The 23,461-nt window shown below is 42.6% G+C and overlaps 1 protein-coding gene across 4 annotated transcripts in view; it reads right to left on the bottom strand.

The window, feature by feature from the left end:
* FGF13 (fibroblast growth factor 13) overlaps positions 1-23,461 on the bottom strand; it is a 676,355-nt gene that overhangs the window by 564,152 nt on the left and 88,742 nt on the right. For 3 of the 4 annotated variants that reach the window (XM_063937423.1, XM_063937422.1, XM_063937426.1), the window contains exon 2: positions 11,505-11,691. The exons of the other annotated variant lie outside the window; for it this stretch is intronic. Coding sequence is in view for 2 of the 3 variants with exons in the window: in XM_063937422.1 (XP_063793492.1) it covers positions 11,505-11,553 (49 nt within the window). In the remaining variant the exon portion in view is untranslated. The remainder of the gene's footprint in view (positions 1-11,504; positions 11,692-23,461) is intronic. 4 annotated transcript variants of the gene reach the window in all.

The raw sequence follows: 23,461 nt of genomic DNA, 5'->3' as shown, positions 1-23,461 counted from the left end.
TATGAATTTGTATGGATCATTGACTCCCACTATAAAGTTTCTATATGAATTCTAAGAAATATAAGGGGGCTGTTGATTTTCCGTGGGGGTGCTATGGATTTAATGGCGACCTATACATGACCAACTCTAACATTAGGAAGCTTTAGGCAGATGCCTAGGGCGCTGGGATCTGGGGGCATGCCACAGAGTCTGCCCATCACAAAATTAAGGATGTCTCTGAACGAAACATCCTTGTTGTACTTGATGCAAGTGGTGACTGTAGAACTTATTAATCACACTTTCATCTGAAGGGCTGGGAGGTGGGTATTGGTGGTGATTAGGGGCAGTAGGCTGAAGTTTTGCCTAGGGTGCCGAGAGACCTTGTACCGTTCCTGGACCGTCCCTACGCTTTTATACTACAAAATGCTATAGAATTAGCAATGTAACCAGCCCCCCGCAAGCCACCCACCACAGAACGGAGCTCTCTTACTGATCTACGGCATTGCGCTGTTCCCATCTCCCCTAACAGCCGAGGCGCCGCATAGCAGTACAGGAAAGCTGAGCGACGGCTCAGCTGTCCATTAGTTTGTAATGTAGCAGCCTGCGCCTCAGTCATTGGCTGGGCGTGCAGGCTGCGCTGCTGCCCAGCCGGAAGGAGAGATGTGGCAGCATGCGGAGCCAGGGGATGGAGTGTGCAGCAGTGCTTAGGAGACAGAGAGAAACGATCTCTCTCTCTCTCTCTCTCCTGTCTCTTATGCAGGCACCCATTCAACATATTTAAGTACAGTATGTCACAACAGCTTTGTGGATACTGGTCCGTCCGTGGATACTGGGAGCCATGAGTGCTGCGGACCAGGTATTTGTATTAATGGTAACACGTGTATATATATATATATATATATATATTTATTTTTATTTTTTTGTTTGTTTTTTTTGTTTCAAACCTCTGGCACTCGGAATGTCCATACAAACTCAATAAACTGCAGCTCCCAGCAGCCCTTATAGCCGGAATGCTTTGGTGCTACGGGCTGCTGGGAGGTGTAGTTTATTTAGTACGTCAACTTCCCTGTAATGCGGCGCGTTGGGACACCAGCGCTAACAATAGTGACTGGCTGGCAGAACTGACTGACTGGCTGAATCAATGTAAAAGGTGAGAGTGCTGTGCAGTGTCAGTGACACTGCACACCCACTGCACTGCACATCACTGTCACCTTTTAAATTGATTCAGCATCCAGACATTATCCGTTACATTAGCCATCTCGGGGCTTCCAGGCCAGCAGCCCAGGTGCTGTGTTGCGGAGTCAGGGCCTTTGGGGATCTGGGCGCGGCTGTGGTGGGAAGGCACTTCTGTGACATCACGCGCAGAGGAGGCTCCGAGGATGAGAGAGTATGCAGTGCAGGGAGGGCTATGAAAGCCTTCAGCTGCGCCACTTTCATACACATCTATTCCGGTGGCCGCAGCAACTTTTGTTCCACCTGCACCGCGGCTAGGGAGTGGGGATTGTTGATGCCGGAGGGGGCAGGCAGACTGGCAGCAGGACATAGGACGCTGCAGTAAATGTTTTTTTTTCCCCTATCTACAGCGCAGAGACTTGCTGCAGATGCAGTGGCATACCCTCCAACTGTAGCTTTTTGGCAGGTACAGTAACTTTTTTTTATGGTCTGTACCGATGTTTGGCTCTTCAAACTTCCATTGAAAGTATAGGGAAAGGGGCGTGGCCACTTTACCCGTGATCATGCCCCCTTTTCAAATTTGTACCTATTTTATGTGTAAATTGTTGGAGGGTATGTTGCTGCAGATGCAGTGGGCATATTTTGGGGTGTGGACCTGGAGCTGCAGCTCCATCAGCCCCATTGTTAATCCTGCTCTGGGAACACACAGCAGCCAAAGGGCAGAGCCTGTATGTAACCTGTGTGGGAGGGCGTTTCTCGACCAATCAGCTGTGCACTGGGTGTGACAGACCTGCCACTAACCCAATGAGAGCTCCTTGCTTCGCCCAGCATTAGACACACAGGCACAGAGTCACAGATCTGGGCTATTATATAGGAGATAGTATAGTATATACAGATGGAGCCACAATTATCTTGGCCTTTAATAGGATTAACTGAGCCAAGGCAGTCGGACTTAATCCCCTGCTGTAATGAGTTAATCCCCTGATGTATTGTTTTCTCTGTATTGTATTGCAGCTGAGAACTTTAGATGAAGGGCTTATGCTAATAAACTTTGGTATGCCTAGGCGCAGCACAGAAGCCAAGATGAACGTGGCTCCATCTGTGTATATATATATATATATATATATATATACACAGTATATATAGATATACATACATATATATATATATATATATACATATATTTATATATACATATATATATTTATATTTTATATATATATATATATATATATATATATATATATGTGCTCTTATACACACCTTAACAAAGGGGCATTCAGGCCTCGAAACGTTGGACATACCAATATGTACTTTGACAAAACACTTTTCATTTGATTGAAGACCATCCGAGTGCCGCTGATTTTTTCCTCTACACTTACCTATACCGAGGGCACTGGTGGCAGTTATCCAGCAGGTGGCGTGCCAGACCGAACAAGCAATATATATATATATGACTGGAAGATGGTGCGGCACAAGTCAATAACACACATAGCGGCAGGTTTGTGGGCAACATTTCAATGCCTTTATTGCACCATTTTCGACCAGCCACCATCCGCCAGTCTGTATCTCAACTTGTACGGGCACCCGGTGCTTAGACTTGCTTTAGTAATTGGAGAGCCGGACCTGCAGTGATGTGTATGTATCTATATATATATATATATATATATATATATATATATATATATATATATATTATATATATATAATATGGAAAGCAGTCAGGATCCCGGCGGTCAATATACCGGCGTCACAATACCGATAGCCGGAATCTTGAAAATCCATTCAGCAGGAGGATACAGCGGGGGTGGGGGTGGGGGGGTAGTTTTAGGAAGGAGAAGGGGGTTAGGGTGCAGGGCCGGGACGGTTACGGATCGGGGAGGGAGTGTTAGGGTTAGGCACCAAGCGAGGAGGGTTAGGTTTAGGCAGCGGAGAAAGAAGGGTTATGGTACTTTAGAGGGGGCTGTCGGGATTCTGATGGATGGGATGCCGCTGTCGGTATCCTGACCGCCGGCATCCCGTCCATCGGGAAATCATACTGAACATACATGTGTTTGTGTTAGCTGTACATGACCATGCCGTTTGGCTAAAGATTAAACCTTGTTTCTTTTGCTTCATCTTCACGTGAGTGCTGGCTTGTTGTCTTTTTCTACGACGCTGGAAAAGTGAGTGTTTATGTTTATACCACTGCCTTGCACCACCTTTTTGTTTATTATATATTGAATGGCTTTGAGTGCTGTCCTGACTATATATATATATGCCAGAGTGTCCTCCTAACTCAATATAAAAGATAGGCAGCACTCCTCAGGCTTTTAAATTAGTGTAAATCTGTAGCCGGAATGAAAAACCCACATCAGTGACTATTAATACAGATTTACACTATTATAATACACTACAATACAATACACTATATTAGAGGCCCGCTGTCTGAAATGCCCCAGGCCACCCATAGCTTTAATCCGGCACTGGGTGTGTTGTGCCACTATAGGGGAAAATGAAAATGTTGGGGTGGTTCTGTTAGGCAGCAAAAAAATATACAGAGCCGATTTTATAGCTGTAAATATATAAATGTGAGAATTTTTTTCATATTGTTATCAGATATAATAATGACTAAGTAAACAATACGTTTATGATATACAAAAAAGTCAAATAAAATGTTTGGGTCATTTTATAGAAAGCCACCAAATGTAGATACATGCCCATTCCTGGTAATTTTCACCAGCTTCACATCATGGTTGTAAAGGGCAATATACAAAATAACCATGACAATGATGGATGTGTATGACCTATTGGTGTGATCAGATGTGCCAAGAGGAGGAAGGAGCGGGTACTAATTACCCGGGCCCAGGCTTGTTGGAGGGGCCCCGGGCTTGGGTCAGCTGCTAACTGGGTCATTGTCCCACTTTGCAGTGCTGCTGAGGGGTACAAATGTCCCCTTTATTCAGCTGCTGGCGCCCCTTATGTAGTGCGTGGCAGTGCTTTATGGTGCCAGCAAATACTATTTTTTCTCCATTTTATTAGGAGGTATGGGTATGCCTCCCCGGATTTGGTCACCCTCCCCAGTACCTATTCACATTCTCGGTGGCCCTGGGTGTAATATGGATGTGATATAACCCCTGTGTTATTAATATTGGAGGCTGCCAGAATTTAGAAGATATATTATTTAGTGTAGTTTCCTAATGATCTATTGTCAAAAACAATAAATTAATCAAAGTGTGTTGTTCCTACTGCTGCTTGGGCATGTTGGGAGATGTAATTTCACCACAGCTAACAAGCCAAAAGTCTCTCCATATTGATCAAGTCGACAAACCCCTGCTTCCCTGTAAATACACTATTCTGTAACATTATTCATAATAATATCACATCTGTGTATAGCTATATTCTGTCAAATAATACATGCAATCCAGCATTTTACCTCAAAAAATTGCTCATTATTATATTAACAAAATACACAGCTAATACGCATCTTAGGGACTAGAGGCAAAAACTCGGAGACACGATGTCTGAAGAATCATTTAGGGAATCTATAAAAAAATGTCTTTATACAATGTTACCTGAACTGATCACATGTTCCTCTGTAGAATATATTATCCATTATTATATCAAATAATTAATATGTACATAAAACATTTACAGGAGATTCATAAGACGTCTGCTTAATATTAAAAATTCTACCAATATTACTTTAGAACTGTTTTAGCTGATTTATTAACTTCTGCTATAACTGCTAAAAGTGATGAATTGTGATGCATAAAACAACTGGAATCAAACTCTAAAAAAAAAGAACAAAGTATTATTGTGATCTCTCTGACATAAATAAATTTAGGGGGTTGATCATATGGTGGCCAATCCCGGGATCGGGATCAGCGGGATCCCGGGATTTAGGCCCAAAAATGGGCGGTATTCAATCCCGGGATTGGAAGCTCCAATCCCGGGATTGAGGGATCAGCGTTGAGCGTCCACAGGACGCTCAGACGCTGCCCGGCTTCCTCCTTCCGGGTCCCCAGCGCAGCGTGAGAGGTCACGCTGCGCTGTCAGAAGCCGTCAGCAGCGATCAAAGGATGATCCCCTCCTGCCCGCCCTCGGTATATGGTAAGTTATATGTGCGGGGCGGGGTGGGGCGAGGGGGCAGCAACCTATCTAAAAGCCAAACCCGGGTATCCCGAGATTGGCCATTTTTCAATCCCGATACCCGGGATTGAAAAAATGGCCCGGGATTGGCTTCCCTAGTTGATCCTATTTGATATCCCAGGTGCGAATCATCGCGTCAGAAGCCGCACTTTATGGCGGCCCCAGTTTGCACAAATGTGCTCGCTACCACAGGGCTCTGAGCACTTTTGTGCGAGTTCAGGCAGAAACCATCCCGCAGAGGGTGCGAGATCGGGTGCCGTTGCCGATGTTTAAACGCCGTTGCAACGGCACATTGCACCCTTCGCGGATACTAGGATCAACCCCAGAGTCTATCTCAGACTCTATTGGCCCAGGCTTGTCTATAGTGTTTAATAAAACTGATTCATTCATTTCTTGACTAAATATTTTAGATTAAGCCACGTACAAGTAGCCCAGGAACTACTGTGCATGTGAAAGTTTTACATCGACATTTCAAAGTGGCATAATACGTACCCCAAGGACCCATTAAACTTTGTGTAAATTGTATTATGTTTTTATCATCAAAGGCATTTGAGATGTTAGATTACAGTGAAACCTTTGTATCACTTTCTCTTAATTATAATGCAATTAAAAATAATGACTCTTCATAGTATTTCATACTAGCGTGAGCTATTGCTACAGAAACCAAGATTACCATTACCAATCTTTTACATAACATAATGTGAATTTATCATTTACCTTACTGTCACTATATGTCCAGCCAGCTACTGAGCGAAAAGGCTGGTTGACATGGTGTGCGGTTGTGTAAACAGGGTTTTACACTGTAAAACGTCTGTCTTCTGCACCTCTCATTACTGATTGTATTCAGCAGGTTCACAGCCTTATTTACTAAAAGTGGACTTTATATTTTCAGTTCAGAAAAATCTAATATAAACATTTCTATTTTCTCTCCTATCCTATCCTAAGAAAGGAACATTTCCCTTTTAGATCTTTTAGAGGTCTACTCATTATCCCTTAATTTCTACAATGGTAGGTGAAAATTAACATGCTCACCTACTTTTGTAGAAATTGGCATTCATAAATAAAGGTTATGCAAGAGATATCACAGATATCTCCTGCTTACCTTTCAGTCCCAACATGGCTCGATTTCCCCATACTATTGGGACCAGTTACCTTTGAGGAGGAGGGGGGCTGCTGAGGGCCAGGTCCTGGGAGAGGAGGAAAGCCACAGCTGCCACCAGCAATGTCCCGGACCTGGCACATGCGTAGTCAAGCGGCTGCGGATGCGCAACCCCCCGGATTCTATAGACTGTATTGGCTGCAGTCCATAGAAGCCGGGTGTGCGGTTAACTGGGAATGTGCCGATCACTCTCAGGGGATTGCAGCCTGGTCTGGCAGTCCCCAAGGGAGGAGACACCTCCCCATTGGACTGCCTGTACTGTGGTTTACTGGCAGGGAGGACTTCCAATAGAAGTTATCACTGCCAGTCATTGTGTAGCCAATGTAGTCATATACTGCAACTGGCTCACTCCCTGCAGTGGCGGATTTTACTGCGGGGGCTGCAGTCCTGCAGCCCAAAAGGTAGAATCCGCCACTGATGGGGACATAAATTAAGCCAAAAATACTAAATATAGCAGGAACCTTCTCCATCTTGTGATGGTGCTGATTTCAGGACCACACTCCTTCCCTATAGTAAGGAGCCCCGGGTTGCGAAGAAGAATTCTTTCGGATCCCTCCACTGGAAGTTGTGCATGATTGAGCCCAAGTTCATACATGCGCACTGGCACTGATGAGTCAGACTCGCAGTGCTAAATTTCACCGGTGACAGGGATTGTGTGGACAGCTGATCTTCACTGATCTGTCTCTGCACCAAAGCAATGTTGAAATGCTTCAGTGATTTTGTATCTACCACTGCTACTCGCAGCGAGTTGGATGGTTAATGAATAGGACCTTAGAAACCAAAGTTCTCTTCGAATAAATATTAAAAAAGGCCTGATTTGTGTGCGGGAGTTTCAATTTAGGATTGTTATATCTTCTGAGGAACTTGTTTAAGATTAAGCGCTGTCTTTTGCAATTTTATAATACGCAAGCTCCAAGATTCTAAAGTATGCTTCAGTCTACAATTTTTCCTGGTAAAAATACAAGTTGCATGTTGTTATAATTATTGCATTTAATTTTTGATTGTAACAGTTTTTGTTTACAACTGTTGTCCTATTAGGTTCAATAGGAAATACCAGCAGCCGCAATGCCGTCCGTCAGAATACAGACTGCGGCATTCCAGCCACCAGTATGCTGACAGCGGAGAAAGCGCTACAAAGCCCCTTGTGGTGCCGGTATTCCGGCGGTGGCATTTCACCGCTATTCGGATTTCTGGCTTCGGCATTGTGACCTCCGAGATCCCGACTAGCGGTATTGTAAGAATTGAAGAATTTTGGATATCGGATTTTTCCGTGTTTTGGAATAATTGCATACCATACTGAAATATAATGGCGATGGGACCTAAGTCTAAGCGCAGAATGCACTTATGTTCAATATACACCTTATACACACAGCCTGATGGTCATTTTAATCAATATTTTTAATAACTTTGTGCATTGAACAAAGTGTGTGTATAGTCACAATTCATTCATGTTTCATATACACCTTGTACACATAGCTTGAAGGTCATTTAATACAATATTTTGAATAACTTTGTGTATTAAACAAAGTTTGTGTACATGGAGCCATCAGAAAACAAAAGTTGCACTATCTCACTCTCACTCAAAAAATTCTGTATTTCGGAATATTCCGTATTTCGGAATATTTGGATATGGGATACTCAACCTGTACAGATAGATATATGTATAGCCCTGCTTCTATTCCTCTAAAGTATAAATGAATTCAAGTCTCCCTGAGATGTTTTTGAAAAGATGAAACATGGAGGAAATCTGTATATGGTAGGACTGTTGAGGACATTCTCACGCCCAGTTTGACATCTTATTATAAGAATAAACCTTACCTTAGACTAAAAAACTTTGTATCTGGCCAACCCCATAAAACGTTCAGATAAGTTCACTGATTGTTGTTTTACTGTATGCGCAATATTGGAACCACTACACAAGGAAAAACTTCTACAGTATTTGAATGGACCAAAAGGTTTATAAGGTTAGTTTGAATGTGTTTATACTATGTACACACTGTTTATATCCTTGCATGTGCTACTGCTGTCATTAACATGTACTATTAGACGTTCTATCTGTATATTACTTTCAGATACATTATACTGATTCATTTCCTGGAAAGTGCTACTGTTTAAATAAGCACATACTGTACACTCAGATGAATATTAGAAAGATGCAATATATATATATATAGTACTGGCAATAGATAGATAGATAGATAGATAGATAGATAGATAGATAGATAGATAGATAGATAGATAGATAGATAGATAAATAGATCAACCTATTTCATTTCCTATAAAGAACTCTGTTAAAGTGATACATAAATAAATGAAAGACAAATAAAATTGGAGAAATATATGGGAAGTCATGAATAGCAGCAAATCACAAACATATTTATTTATGTGAGCCTTTATTTGCCAGCAGCAAGACGCTGTGAATATCTAACTTAAAATAATATGCCTATTGTATAACACGAGTATATGAGTTACTGCAGAATGGAATTTACTGTATTTACATTTTGTGGATTCAATTTTAGGAGCTTACTGAATAGATACTTCATTTAGCTGCTGTATACAAAAAAAATATTTTTTTTTTCCTATCACAATTTTACATGAATGATTCATACTGTACCTTCTGGTGTTATTTCTATTAATAATTACTCAAATTCATTTAGTTGATAGATTTTTGTCTTGCAGGCGTGGATACAACATATTTGCTTAGAGCGAAAAACCAATAAGAATCCCAAAAACATCAATTTAAAGACTCTACTTTCTTGTATTAGAAGCCGTTGCCAAATTTTTGTATAGTACTGTATGTATGAATAACCACATTGTCATATTTCCTATCATTACTTCATATGGTTAGTGTTACCCAAAATACCTCACTGGGTTGAAAGGACATATAGAAAGCCTTCAGGAAAGGATTTTTATAGTATAGTGTGTATTGTTATATCATTGCATCTATCTATCTATATATATCTATATATATATATATATATATATATTTATTTATGCAGACTGCAGAAAACCCATAAGATCCTATTACAGTGCAAAATATTAAACACAATACTGCTGCAAACGCATGCACTATCCTTAAGGTTTATTAAATACTGATTTGGCATATATTATTCTATATTATTCAAAACAGTCTATACAGTATGTACATTTGCTGACTTACAATTATACAGCTGTTTCCTATATAAACATAGACAACAAAGCATTTTACACACAGCCCCAATACTGCATGCAGACACTTTTCTTGGAAAATCCAATGTCAATATATTTAATACACCGTATATTGAAAATGTAATATATCTCTTTTCAAATAAATATATATATATATATATATATATATATATATACACACACACACACACACACACACACACACACACACACACACACACACTCACACACACACACACACAGGAATAGGATAGAAATAGTCATAAATTGTATTAGATATAGACAGTATAATTGAAATAAATATATATATATATATATATATATATATATATATATGTATATATATATATATATATATATATATCTAATATAGTATATACCATTATATCAAACTATATATATATATATATATATATATATATATATATATGTGTGTATGTAAATATATATATATGCACACATAAATAAACAGACACACACATATGTATTTAAGTATATACAGTTCTATATTTATAGGTACCTAAGTAGGCAAACCAATGTTATCATGTTTGCTGTCCTTGGGGAAAAGTTTGAGAAGTGATAAATAGGATTCCAGCAAATAAGTGCACATGGCTGATATTGTCATTTCTGTATTTGTCTGATACGTCAATAATAATAGACTTGAATAAACATAATGTCAGACAGCTGGATACCTTGGATCTGCATTATTGCTGCTGCTGGTGTTGAGGATGCAAATGAAACTAATGCCGTTGCAGTGTAATATACCTCCTCCCCCACCCCCCCTGCCCTTCTTGTCTCCATGGCAATTGTCACCCAGTTTACATCCAGCAGCAGCACAACCAGTCGATTGCATGGTAATAGGGGGGAACACATCATTTCTTGCAGTAAGCATGGCCCTTCTCTGTGAAGAAAGACTTGTTAATGTGACAGCATTCTTATTAATCTTACTGTATATAAGAGCCCAGGTTTTATGTCACTATAGCCTCAGATCCTACAGCAAGCAATGTGCTCCCTTGATGCATTAACATTATGAGGGCTGGAAGACTGGAAAGTAGCATGCTTGCACTGAAATGGTTAATGGAGAGGGCTGTTACAAATCATCCCTCTTGTAGATGCACAGGGTGCATACAACTTCTACACACAGGTGGCAGGGACCAGCGCAAGGATTATACAGGAAGGATTGCAGCATTGCTGGTAATCAACAATATTCAGTCTCTACATATTCCACAAATACTGTATACAGTACATAATAATAATGTCTAGGGCTGCGATGTTGTGCACAAAGGAATCCATGCTAAAAGCTGGTTCACACAGATTCACAGCAAAATAGATCATAATGCATGAAACCTAACCACGCTTTAGTGATGCAATTTGTAATGTGTTTCCCATGTGCTTTTCATGTGTTTTTACCAACACAATACACTGTACTGGTAGCGAATGTTAGCACATGATATATCATCCATGCTGTTATATACAGTACACCCTTACGTCTACTGTGTCCTATTTTATTGCGCTTTTTTAACATTTATTAATGCGTGAAAGCTCAAACAAAGCAGGTATGTGTGAACGCGCCTCAGGGGCGGTAGTAACGCTTGTCTTTATCATTTCATTGGTGAGTTCGTATTTCAAGAATCTGTTATATTCCCCCCCCCCTGCACTTGCCTATGGGGGCTTCTCAATATGAGCAGGTGACACCTTCCACTGCAAGGTGCTGACACTGTTGATCCTGTAGGCATGTGACACATACAATACACAGTACCGTGTGTGTTTGTTTTGTATCTCAGTCACTTCGGCGTCATACAGGCATGGTCACAACGTCACAAAGGTGTAAAGGTCGAAGGTCACCACCTTCTGAAATGACTCTCCTCTATTAGGTTCATTATGAGCTGCTTACCCTTAGAAGCATCTTTATCCTCCTTCGGTTTGATCACCTTTCCACTCATAGATCCCAGTTTGCTTGTAAAAATTCCCAAATGTGATTGAATTTGTTCTTGGATAGGATTCAGATGAATATGTCAGACAATCCTCCTCGATTCCCCCCAAAATGTCTCTATGCGGGTGTCTTTTTTCCCCCCCGATGACTAAAGGGAGTAAAGAAAAAAATATTTGTCTGATGAACGATTTCCAGTTGAGGATCTCACTTCATTACTACTGTCCCCAGGATGCGAAAAACACAGACAAAGAGACGTGTTCTACCTTTCATATCCTAACAACTCCCACCCCCTATTGCATGCCATCACCACTTAAAGACATACCAGAAATAGACACAAAGACAAAACAAATAGCGCACATTGCTAAATATGGATGGAACAAGTAGGTACTAACAATGCAGTGTAGTCAATTTGCAAAATAAAATAAATTGTTTGGTTTGACTGCATTGTTCTTCATGCCCTGGCAATTAATAGGTTAATGTGGTGTGCATGCAAGCCCTGCATTGGAAAGGTCTAGTTAGGTTTCTGCCAGTTTGGTGTTTGATGCGAAGGATGCAGTGCCTTACCTTGTCCCCTTGTCTTTCTTTCTCTCTCAACTGAATGGAACTAGCAGAGATGCTCTGTCTTAGACATTGAAACACAAAAGCTGCCTGTTGTAGTAAGAGCTGCTCTAACGTAAGCTTGCCGTTGTCAGATCAGACAGTCAGGGCTGGAAATGAGCTGGAAATAACCTCCTCAGATACGCCTCCTCCTTCTAGAAATAGAGGTAAACTGGAGGTCCGCCTCCTGCCACTCTAATGGACCACACCAGGACAGCCTCAGTAAGGCCAGTGTCAGGGGAGGATGAAGCCCCTGTATACATCTCTAGCCCTGGCCACTCAGCTTCTGTAAGGCTAGTGACATTACCATAAATCAGTGTTTTCTAAGCATCACATAAGGCACACGTACCATTGTCACTCGTATAATGACAGCAATATACAGCAGATACCAACAGGGAATCAATTCCATGGAGAGTTCCTGAGTTTAAAATGAGACCTTTGGTGGGTTTTTTTATGGGTATTTTGTAGGAGAATTTTTTCCCATTCTTTTAACTTACTATTTGTAGTTTTGTACTATATTTTAAAATTAAAGCTCAGATTCTGTATTGAGCGTGCAGTATACTTTAACAGTAGTAGTCGCATTTATTGAAGGTTTTTATTATTTAATTATTAGCATCGGATATCATTGGGTCTTGTCATGGTATGGCCCCCATACTGACATAGACCGCGGTCAGGTGACGTGTGTGAGGCACCTGGCTTGTAGGAAGTGTTCGTGGCAAATATAAAGCAGACATAGATAACTCGGGCATTCCAGCTGGTATAGAATTATAAGTCCATCTCTCTGGCAGGTTGCGTAATATAAGGGCATACGATTAAAATGTATAACTGGATACATCATTTATAGCAAATACCCATTCAGCTGCATAAATAGTACAGGCTCAGGCTGGCTTCTGCATACAACGCCTATTTCAGGTGGTTAGTAATAGTGGGGCAGATGTATTAACCTGGAGAAGGCATAATGAAGTGATAAACCAGTGATATGTGCAAGGTGATAAAGGCACCAGCCAATCAGTTCCAATATGTAAATTAACAGTTAGGATCTGATTGGCTGGTGCCTTTATCACCTTGCACATATCACTGGTTTATCACTTCCTTATGCCTTCTACAGGTTAATACATCTGCCCCAGAGAGCGTTAAATGCTGGTCACTCCCGTCATACAGTATGTGTTGGCAGGGGCTAGTAAATAGTTCAAGATGAGTAGTAAATGTAACATGTAACATATATGTAAAATAATATTATTCCATAGCAGAAGCTACAATGTTTAGCACTTCATGTAACTTTCTTAGCTACTGTATTTCATTAAAGTTGTTGCTCTAAGTACATTTAGTCTAAAAAAAAATAATAAGGCTTATCCCTTTCAGTTTCATCTCCATATGTGTCAAAAAGACAAAATTCTCTTTAAGACAATGCAACTCAATACAGTGACTGAACCATTGCTGTCTCAGTGCACATTATATCATACCTCCCAACATGACCCTCTCCAGGAGGGACAGAATGCTCTGCTCCTGAACTTCCCTCTTAATGTGTGATTGCCAGCACCTGTGCTGAAACACCTTTCTTATCCATTAATCTGTTCAACACAGGTGCTGGTAATCATAAATGATGAGAAAAGTCCAGGAGCAGAGCATTGTGTCCCTCCTGGAGAGGATCATGTTGGGAGGTATGTTATATGTATTTCTCATTCTCGTTCCTATACAAAGGAAGTGTTTGTTCCTCAATCACATTTTTTCATATTGAAAATCTCTATAAGGAGTTGGTGAAACACTGACAAGAATGAAGAACACTAAAGGACCTGATTCAGTGTCATCACAAGCAAAGCATCCGCTTCTGTTTCCCACTGAGCATGCTTAGGAACATACTTGCCTACCGGACCCTCTCCATGAGGGAGAAAATGCTCTGTTCCTGGACTTTCCTGGTAATGTATGATTGCCATCACCTGTGGTGAGCTAGTTAATTGATAAGAAAGGTGTTTCACCACAGGTGATGGCAATCATACATTACCAGGAAAGTCCAGGAACAGAGCATTTTCTCCCTCATGGAGAGGGTCAGATAGGCAAGTATGCTTAGGAAGGCATCCAAAGGTGTACATATGCATCTCCGCAGACCTGCCACCGGGGATACAGAATTGTGCACAAGTTATCTGGATCTCCACTTGCGACTAAATGGGTATAACTGAGCTACAACGGGGCATTTCCCTGTAGCATACCTCCCAACATGACCCTTTCCAGGAGGGACAGAATGCTCTGATCCTGGACTTTTCTCTTAATTTGTGATTGCCATCACCTGTGCTGAACAGGTTAATGAACAAGAAAGGTGTTTCACCACAGGTGATGGCAATCATACAGTAAGAGGGAAGTCCAGGAGCAGAGTATTCTGTCCCTCCTGGAGAGGGTCATGTTGGGAGGTATGATGTAGGATAAATGTGATGTGGGCAGAGAAATGGAATTACTGACTATTCAGAGGTAGGAGTATACACAACTGATAATGCTGTGGCAAATGCATGCTGATAATGAATGAAAGCTGTATCATATAAATACTGTATGATAAAATGTATAATATAAAATAAAACATCAGTGGATGCATACGGCCGGTCTGGAGATAAGCATCTACAGTACAGTGTGTTCTATCTGTGCAACAGTTTAATCACAGGTTCTCAAACTCGATCTTCAGAACCGCACACAGTGCATGTTTTGCAGGTCTCCTCACAGAATCACAAGTGAAATAATTAGATCCACCTGTGGACCTTTTAAAACGTGTCAGTAATGAGTACACGAGTGCACCTGCTGGGTTACTAGGAAAACGTTGACTGTTTGGGGTCCTGAGGAAGGAGTTTGAGAACTTATGGTTTACATCTTCAGAAACTTTGTTGAGGGAAATTCTGAGGTCTCCAAAAACTCCAGACTGAGATTTATAAACTTAAACCTTTTTAGATTATAAGGGTACACATGTTTAGCACTTACTGTATCTCAACTTCCATACTATGTTCTACAGGTGTCTAGAACAGTATTATCTTATAATGATGAACAAGTTATAGTAGTTGCGCATTAAGAAAAAGTACAATCTTGATGAAACAAAAACCTGTTTGAACCTCTAAACACATTTTTCACCTGAGGGTACATTTACTATAGTGCGGGTTTATAGAAGTGGAGATGTTGCCCATAGCAACTAGTCAAATTCTACTTATCATTTATCTAGCCCCATCTAGAAGATAATAGCTAGAATCTGATTGGTTGCTATGGGCAACATCCAGGGACATATCATGAGGGTAGAGTGCTGTCTCCGTCTGGGCCTCCTCTCCTCTAGCTGGCAGCGCTTATCTGAGCACTAGTAGACTCTGACACTGTGCCAGAGTCTACTGAGCATGAGCAGGTGTCTGAGAAAATGGGCACCACGCCCATTTTCCCAGTGAACTCCCTACTGTGTATGCGCCAAATGCCGGGAAAATGGCCACAGCAGCCATATTCGCTGTGATTTTCATCACTGCGGCTGCCAACGCTGGACTCTGGAGAGGTAAGTATAAAAGAAATGGGTGCAGGGTGTGAAGTGTGAGGCCCCCCCTGGACCCAGGGGCCCTCATACGCTCTGCACCCATTATTGATACGCCAGTAGCAACTCACACTTTAATAAATATACCCTCTGGAGTGCATTACGACCCTCTGCTCAGCTTTTAGGACAGACATACATTAGCAGACAGAACCAGCTTTTGCTCATTACACCCCAGGATTGCAAAAGTCTGCATAATACTCTTAGATTCACATTAAGCATGCCAGTTTTCATAATATGAACATGTTTATTCTATAAATCTCTCCTGGTTGCCTATTAGATTGTAAGCTCTTTAGAACTAGGCCCTTACTACGTTTGTCCTAATGTTTGGTAAATATTTTAATAAATGGTTTATTTGCTCATTCTACAGCACTGCACAGTATGTTGTTGCCTAATAAATAATAGGTGTCTGCACAGGACAGTGTCTTGTACCTACTGATTTAATGCAATGCCAAACTTGATGGATCTAGTACAGTATTTCACATTTTTTTTGCTTATGGACCTTTCCAAGTGTCATAGAAAAACCATAAGCACCAGAATTACAACAGTCACTGCACCATTGATGGAAATGCAAAATATGTACAAATGTCATAATAACTATTTCTATAATGCACAGTACCACTGTCAATCAAACATCATCACTGATAACATTTGGAATGCTGTTCTGTAGTTGTATTTACTAGAGATGAGCGGGTTCGGTTTCTCTGAAACCGAACCCGCACGAACTTCATGTTTTTTTTACGGGTCCGAGCAGACTCGGATCCTCCCGCCTTGCTCGGTTAACCCGAGCGCGCCCGAACGTCATCATGACGCTGTCGGATTCTCGCGAGACTCGGATTCTATATAAGGAGCCGCGCGTCGCCGCCATTTTCACACGTGCATTGAGATTGATAGGGAGAGGACGTGGCTGGCGTCCTCTCCATTAGAAATTAGATTAGAAGAGAGAGAGAGATTGTGCAGAGTCAGACAGAGTTTACCACAGTGACCAGTGCAGTTGTTGTTAGTTAACTTTTATTTATTTTAATATAATATATCCGTTCTCTGCTATATCCGTTCTCTGCCTGAAAAAAAACGATACACAGCAGCAGCCAGTCACACAGTGTGACTCAGTCTGTGTGCACTCAGCTCAGCCCAGTGTGCTGCACATCAATGTATAAAAGGCAAAGCTTATAATAATTGTGGGGGAGACTGGGGAGCACTGCAGGTTGTTATAGCAGGAGCCCCCAGGAGTACATAATATTATATTAATTTAAAATTAAACAGTGCACACTTTTGCTGCAGGAGTGCCACTGCCAGTGTGACTAGTGGTGACCAGTGCCTGACCACCAGTATAGTAGTATATTGTTGTATGTATTGTATACTATCTCTTTATCAACCAGTCTATATTAGCAGCAGACACAGTACAGTGCGGTAGTTCACGGCTGTGGCTACCTCTGTGTCGGCAGTCGGAACTCGGCAGGCAGTCCGTCCATCCATAATTGTATTACAATATATACCACCTAACCGTGGTATTTTTTTTTCTTTCTTTATACCGTCGTCATAGTGTCATACTAGTTGTTACGAGTATACTACTATCTCTTTATCAACCAGTGTACAGTGCGGTAGTTCACGGCTGTGGCTACCTCTGTGTCGGCAGTCGGCAGGCAGTCCGTCCATCCATAATTGTATTATTATTATAATATATACCACCTAACCGTGGTTTTTTTTTCATTCTTTATACCGTCATAGTGTCATACTAGTTGTTACGAGTATACTACTATCTCTTTATCAACCAGTGTACAGTGCGGTAGTTCACGGCTGTGGCTACCTCTGTGTCGGCAGTCGGCAGGCAGTCCGTCCATCCATAATTGTATTATTATTATAATATATACCACCTAACCGTGGTTTTTTTTTCATTCTTTATACCGTCGTCATAGTGTCATACTAGTTGTTACGAGTATACTACTATCTCTTTATCAACCAGTGTACAGTGCGGTAGTTCACGGCTGTGGCTACCTCTGTGTCGGCAGTCGGCAGGCAGTCCGTCCATCCATAATTGTATTATTATTATAATATATACCACCTAACCGTGGTTTTTTTTTCATTCTTTATACCGTCGTCATAGTGTCATACTAGTTGTTACGAGTATACTACTATCTCTTTATCAACCAGTGTACAGTGCGGTAGTTCACGGCTGTGGCTACCTCTGTGTCGGCAGTCGGCAGGCAGTCCGTCCATCCATAATTGTATTATTATTATAATATATACCACCTAACTGTGGTATTTTTTTTTCTTTCTTTATACCGTCGTCATAGTGTCATACTAGTTGTTACGAGTATACTACTATCTCTTTATCAACCAGTGTACAGTGCGGTAGTTCACGGCTGTGGCTACCTCTGTGTCGGCAGTCGGCAGGCAGTCCGTCCATCCATAATTGTATTATTATTATAATATATACCACCTAACCGTGGTTTTTTTATACCACCTAACCGTGGCAGTCCGTCCATAATTGTATACTAGTATCCAATCCATCCATCTCCATTGTTTACCTGAGGTGCCTTTTAGTTCTGCCTATAAAATATGGAGAACAAAAAAGTTGAGGTTCCAAAATTAGGGAAAGATCAAGATCCACTTCCACCTCGTGCTGAAGCTGCTGCCACTAGTCATGGCCGAGACGATGAAATGCCAGCAACGTCGTCTGCCAAGGCCGATGCCCAATGTCATAGTACAGAGCATGTCAAATCCAAAACACCAAATATCAGAAAAAAAAGGACTCCAAAACCTAAAATAAAATTGTCGGAGGAGAAGCGTAAACTTGCCAATATGCCATTTACCACACGGAGTGGCAAGGAACGGCTGAGGCCCTGGCCTATGTTCATGGCTAGTGGTTCAGCTTCACATGAGGATGGAAGCACTCAGCCTCTCGCTAGAAAACTGAAAAGACTCAAGCTGGCAAAAGCACCGCAAAGAACTGTGCGTTCTTTGAAATCCCAAATCCACAAGGAGAGTCCAATTGTGTCGTTTGCGATGCCTGACCTTCCCAACACTGGACGTGAAGAGCATGCGCCTTCCACTATTTGCATGCCCCCTGCAAGTGCTGGAAGGAGCACCCGCAGTCCAGTTCCTGATAGTCAGATTGAAGATGTCAGTGTTGAAGTACACCAGGATGAGGAGGATATGGGTGTTGCTGGCGCTGGGGAGGAAATTGACCAGGAGGATTCTGATGGTGAGGTGGTTTGTTTAAGTCAGGCACCCGGGGAGACACCTGTTGTCCGTGGGAGGAATATGGCCGTTGACATGCCAGGTGAAAATACCAAAAAAATCAGCTCTTCGGTGTGGAGGTATTTCACCAGAAATGCGGACAACAGGTGTCAAGCCGTGTGTTCCCTTTGTCAAGCTGTAATAAGTAGGGGTAAGGACGTTAACCACCTCGGAACATCCTCCCTTATACGTCACCTGCAGCGCATTCATAATAAGTCAGTGACAAGTTCAAAAACTTTGGGTGACAGCGGAAGCAGTCCACTGACCAGTAAATCCCTTCCTCTTGTAACCAAGCTCACGCAAACCACCCCACCAACTCCCTCAGTGTCAATTTCCTCCTTCCCCAGGAATGCCAATAGTCCTGCAGGCCATGTCACTGGCAAGTCTGACGAGTCCTCTCCTGCCTGTGATTCCTCCGATGCATCCTTGCGTGTAACGCCTACTGCTGCTGGCGCTGCTGTTGTTGCCGCTGGGAGTCGATGGTCATCCCAGAGGGGAAGTCGTAAGCCCACTTGTACTACTTCCAGTAAGCAATTGACTGTTCAACAGTCCTTTGCGAGGAAGATGAAATATCACAGCAGTCATCCTACTGCAAAGCGGATAACTGAGTCCTTGACAACTATGTTGGTGTTAGACGTGCGTCCGGTATCCGCCGTTAGTTCACAGGGAACTAGACAATTTATTGAGGCAGTGTGCCCCCGTTACCAAATACCATCTAGGTTCCACTTCTCTAGGCAGGCGATACCGAGAATGTACACGGACGTCAGAAAAAGACTCACCAGTGTCCTAAAAAATGCAGTTGTACCCAATGTCCACTTAACCACGGACATGTGGACAAGTGGAGCAGGGCAGGGTCAGGACTATATGACTGTGACAGCCCACTGGGTAGATGTATGGACTCCCGCCGCAAGAACAGCAGCGGCGGCACCAGTAGCAGCATCTCGCAAACGCCAACTCTTTCCTAGGCAGGCTACGCTTTGTATCACCGCTTTCCAGAATACGCACACAGCTGAAAACCTCTTACGGCAACTGAGGAAGATCATCGCGGAATGGCTTACCCCAATTGGACTCTCCTGTGGATTTGTGGCATCGGACAACGCCAGCAATATTGTGTGTGCATTAAATATGGGCAAATTCCAGCACGTCCCATGTTTTGCACATACCTTGAATTTGGTGGTGCAGAATTTTTTAAAAAACGACAGGGGCGTGCAAGAGATGCTGTCGGTGGCCAGAAAAATTGCGGGACACTTTCGGCGTACAGGCACCACGTACAGAAGACTGGAGCACCACCAAAAACTACTGAACCTGCCCTGCCATCATCTGAAGCAAGAAGTGGTAACGAGGTGGAATTCAACCCTCTATATGCTTCAGAGGTTGGAGGAGCAGCAAAAGGCCATTCAAGCCTATACAATTGAGCACGATATAGGAGATGGAATGCACCTGTCTCAAGTGCAGTGGAGAATGATTTCAACGTTGTGCAAGGTTCTGATGCCCTTTGAACTTGCCACACGTGAAGTCAGTTCAGACACTGCCAGCCTGAGTCAGGTCATTCCCCTCATCAGGCTTTTGCAGAAGAAGCTGGAGGCATTGAAGAAGGAGCTAACACGGAGCGATTCCGCTAGGCATGTGGGACTTGTGGATGCAGCCCTTAATTCGCTTAACAAGGATTCACGGGTGGTCAATCTGTTGAAATCAGAGCACTACATTTTGGCCACCGTGCTCGATCCTAGATTTAAAGCCTACCTTGGATCTCTCTTTCCGGCAGACACAGGTCTGCTGGGGTTGAAAGACCTGCTGGTGACAAAATTGTCAAGTCAAGCGGAACGCGACCTGTCAACATCTCCTCCTTCACATTCTCCCGCAACTGGGGGTGCGAGGAAAAGGCTCAGAATTCCGAGCCCACCCGCTGGCGGTGATGCAGGGCAGTCTGGAGCGACTGCTGATGCTGACATCTGGTCCGGACTGAAGGACCTGACAACGATTACGGACATGTCGTCTACTGTCACTGCATATGATTCTCTCAACATTGATAGAATGGTGGAGGATTATATGAGTGACCGCATCCAAGTAGGCACGTCACACAGTCCGTACTTATACTGGCAGGAAAAAGAGGCAATTTGGAGGCCCTTGCACAAACTGGCTTTATTCTACCTAAGTTGCCCTCCCACAAGTGTGTACTCCGAAAGAGTGTTTAGTGCCGCCGCTCACCTTGTCAGCAATCGGCGTACGAGGTTACATCCAGAAAATGTGGAGAAGATGATGTTCATTAAAATGAATTATAATCAATTCCTCCGCGGAGACATTGACCAGCAGCAATTGCCTCCACAAAGTACACAGGGAGCTGAGATGGTGGATTCCAGTGGGGACGAATTGATAATCTGTGAGGAGGGGGATGTACACGGTGATATATCGGAGGGTGAAGATGAGGTGGACATCTTGCCTCTGTAGAGCCAGTTTGTGCAAGGAGAGATTAATTGCTTCTTTTTTGGGGGGGGTCCAAACCAACCCGTCATATCAGTCACAGTCGTGTGGCAGACCCTGTCACTGAAATGATGGGTTGGTTAAAGTGTGCATGTCCTGTTTTGTTTATACAACATAAGGGTGGGTGGGAGGGCCCAAGGATAATTCCATCTTGCACCTCTTTTTTCTTTTTCTTTGCATCATGTGCTGATTGGGGAGGGTTTTTTGGAAGGGACATCCTGCGTGACACTGCAGTGCCACTCCTAGATGGGCCCGGTGTTTGTGTCGGCCACTAGGGTCGCTTATCTTTCTCACACAGTCAGCTACCTCATTGCGCCTCTTTTTTTCTTTGCGTCATGTGCTGTTTGGGGAGGGTTTTTTGGAAGGGACATCCTGCGTGACACTGCAGTGCCACTCCTAGATGGGCCCGGTGTTTGTGTCGGCCACTAGGGTCGCTTATCTTACTCACACAGCGACCTCGGTGCAAATTTTAGGACTAAAAATAATATTGTGAGGTGTGATGTGTTCAGAATAGGCTGAAAATGAGTGTAAATTATGTTTTTTGAGGTTAATAATACTTTGGGATCAAAATTACCCCCAAATTCTATGATTTAAGCTGTTTTTTAGGGTTTTTTGAAAAAAACACCCGAATCCAAAACACACCCGAATCCGACAAAAAAAATTCGGTGAGGTTTTGCCAAAACGCGGTCGAACCCAAAACACGGCCGCGGAACCGAACCCAAAACCAAAACACAAAACCCGAAAAATTTCAGGCGCTCATCTCTAGTATTTACCCTCTGCAGTGTTGGAGGGTTCTTCATAGAAACATAATATGAATATCCCTTCAATAAACACAACTCAATTTATGTGCTTTATCCTAGCCAGATGCTCTGCTACATGTAGAGTAATATTCAGCGGCTGACACTGAATCTATAGGACATCAAACTGCACTGCTAAAACATTCATGACCAGTGCGAAAGATTTGGTGTGATTTTATATAAACCCTTACACTGCCGCTATAGCTGAAGCTACCATCAGTTCTGATGTTTACACATGGGAACAATTATAGAAGCTTATTGGTCACATTCTCACCTCCTTATACAAATAAATATGATTTCAGTATCATAGCTTGCTCAGTAGCTGGAGACTGTAGAAAGGGTTAATAGTTTAACTTCAAGCTCAGCTGCCAACAGGTTAATGCTATTATATCATGTGTCTGAGGACTATCATCATGTGCCTGACTACAATCATTCATCTTACCAATGAGAGGTAACACCTCGCTCTGCTGAGGCAGGGAGTATGCATATGCTGAAACATCCATTCATAACACAGGGAGACAGAGTGTAATTATGGGAGATGTCGCAAATGGTGCATCATCATATATGGTTGTTGTTACCCCTTTTCTCCAGGACTGGCTTAGTTTGCAAACTGTGTATTGGTTTTTGGGGCTTAGTAATTGCCAAAATAAAGAACACATATAAATGTGGGATATAAAGTACAGTATATTGAAAGTACTGTAGGTATCTATCATAGTTGTGTTTTTGAAATGAAAGTAGCACAACTGTCATATATTTAGCATGATGGTAGAATACAGGAGCTGATTCAGAGATGGATGCACATTGCTGCATATGCAGTAAGATCTGCCTCCATCTCCTCACACGTTGGGGGCCGCTCTGCATGTGTGTTACACCGCCTGCCGATGCATCCGCAATTACATTGTGGACGCATCGAATTAAGATTGACCCTTGGCTGCTGAGCCGTGGCCATTTTTTAATCAGAGCAGCTTAGCGTGACGTCATGCAGCCGCCCCGAAAACACTCCTGGCCCACCCCCATTCACCCCACCCGCAGAACGCTGTGTCGCCGCCTTCCCGATGGTCGCCGCTGTTATTCACCTTGTGCCCACATCCTTCCAGTATGCAGCCTCAAGGTGTGGGGTCATGCATGCACACTGTGGCCGATGCGCGTACGCAGACCATCCGAAAGGTCTGCATACAGACACGCGGCTGCATTCAGGTCTGAATGACCCCCGCAGAGTTTATTTTTATACTGTCACTTCAGCTTTGTACACTCCTTCT

Source organism: Pseudophryne corroboree, chromosome 8, assembly GCF_028390025.1.
Source record: "Pseudophryne corroboree isolate aPseCor3 chromosome 8, aPseCor3.hap2, whole genome shotgun sequence".
Lineage (NCBI taxonomy): Eukaryota > Metazoa > Chordata > Amphibia > Anura > Myobatrachidae > Pseudophryne > Pseudophryne corroboree.
The sequence above is the reverse complement of the archived record's forward strand: the minus strand, read 5'-3'. Positions and strand labels throughout refer to the sequence as shown.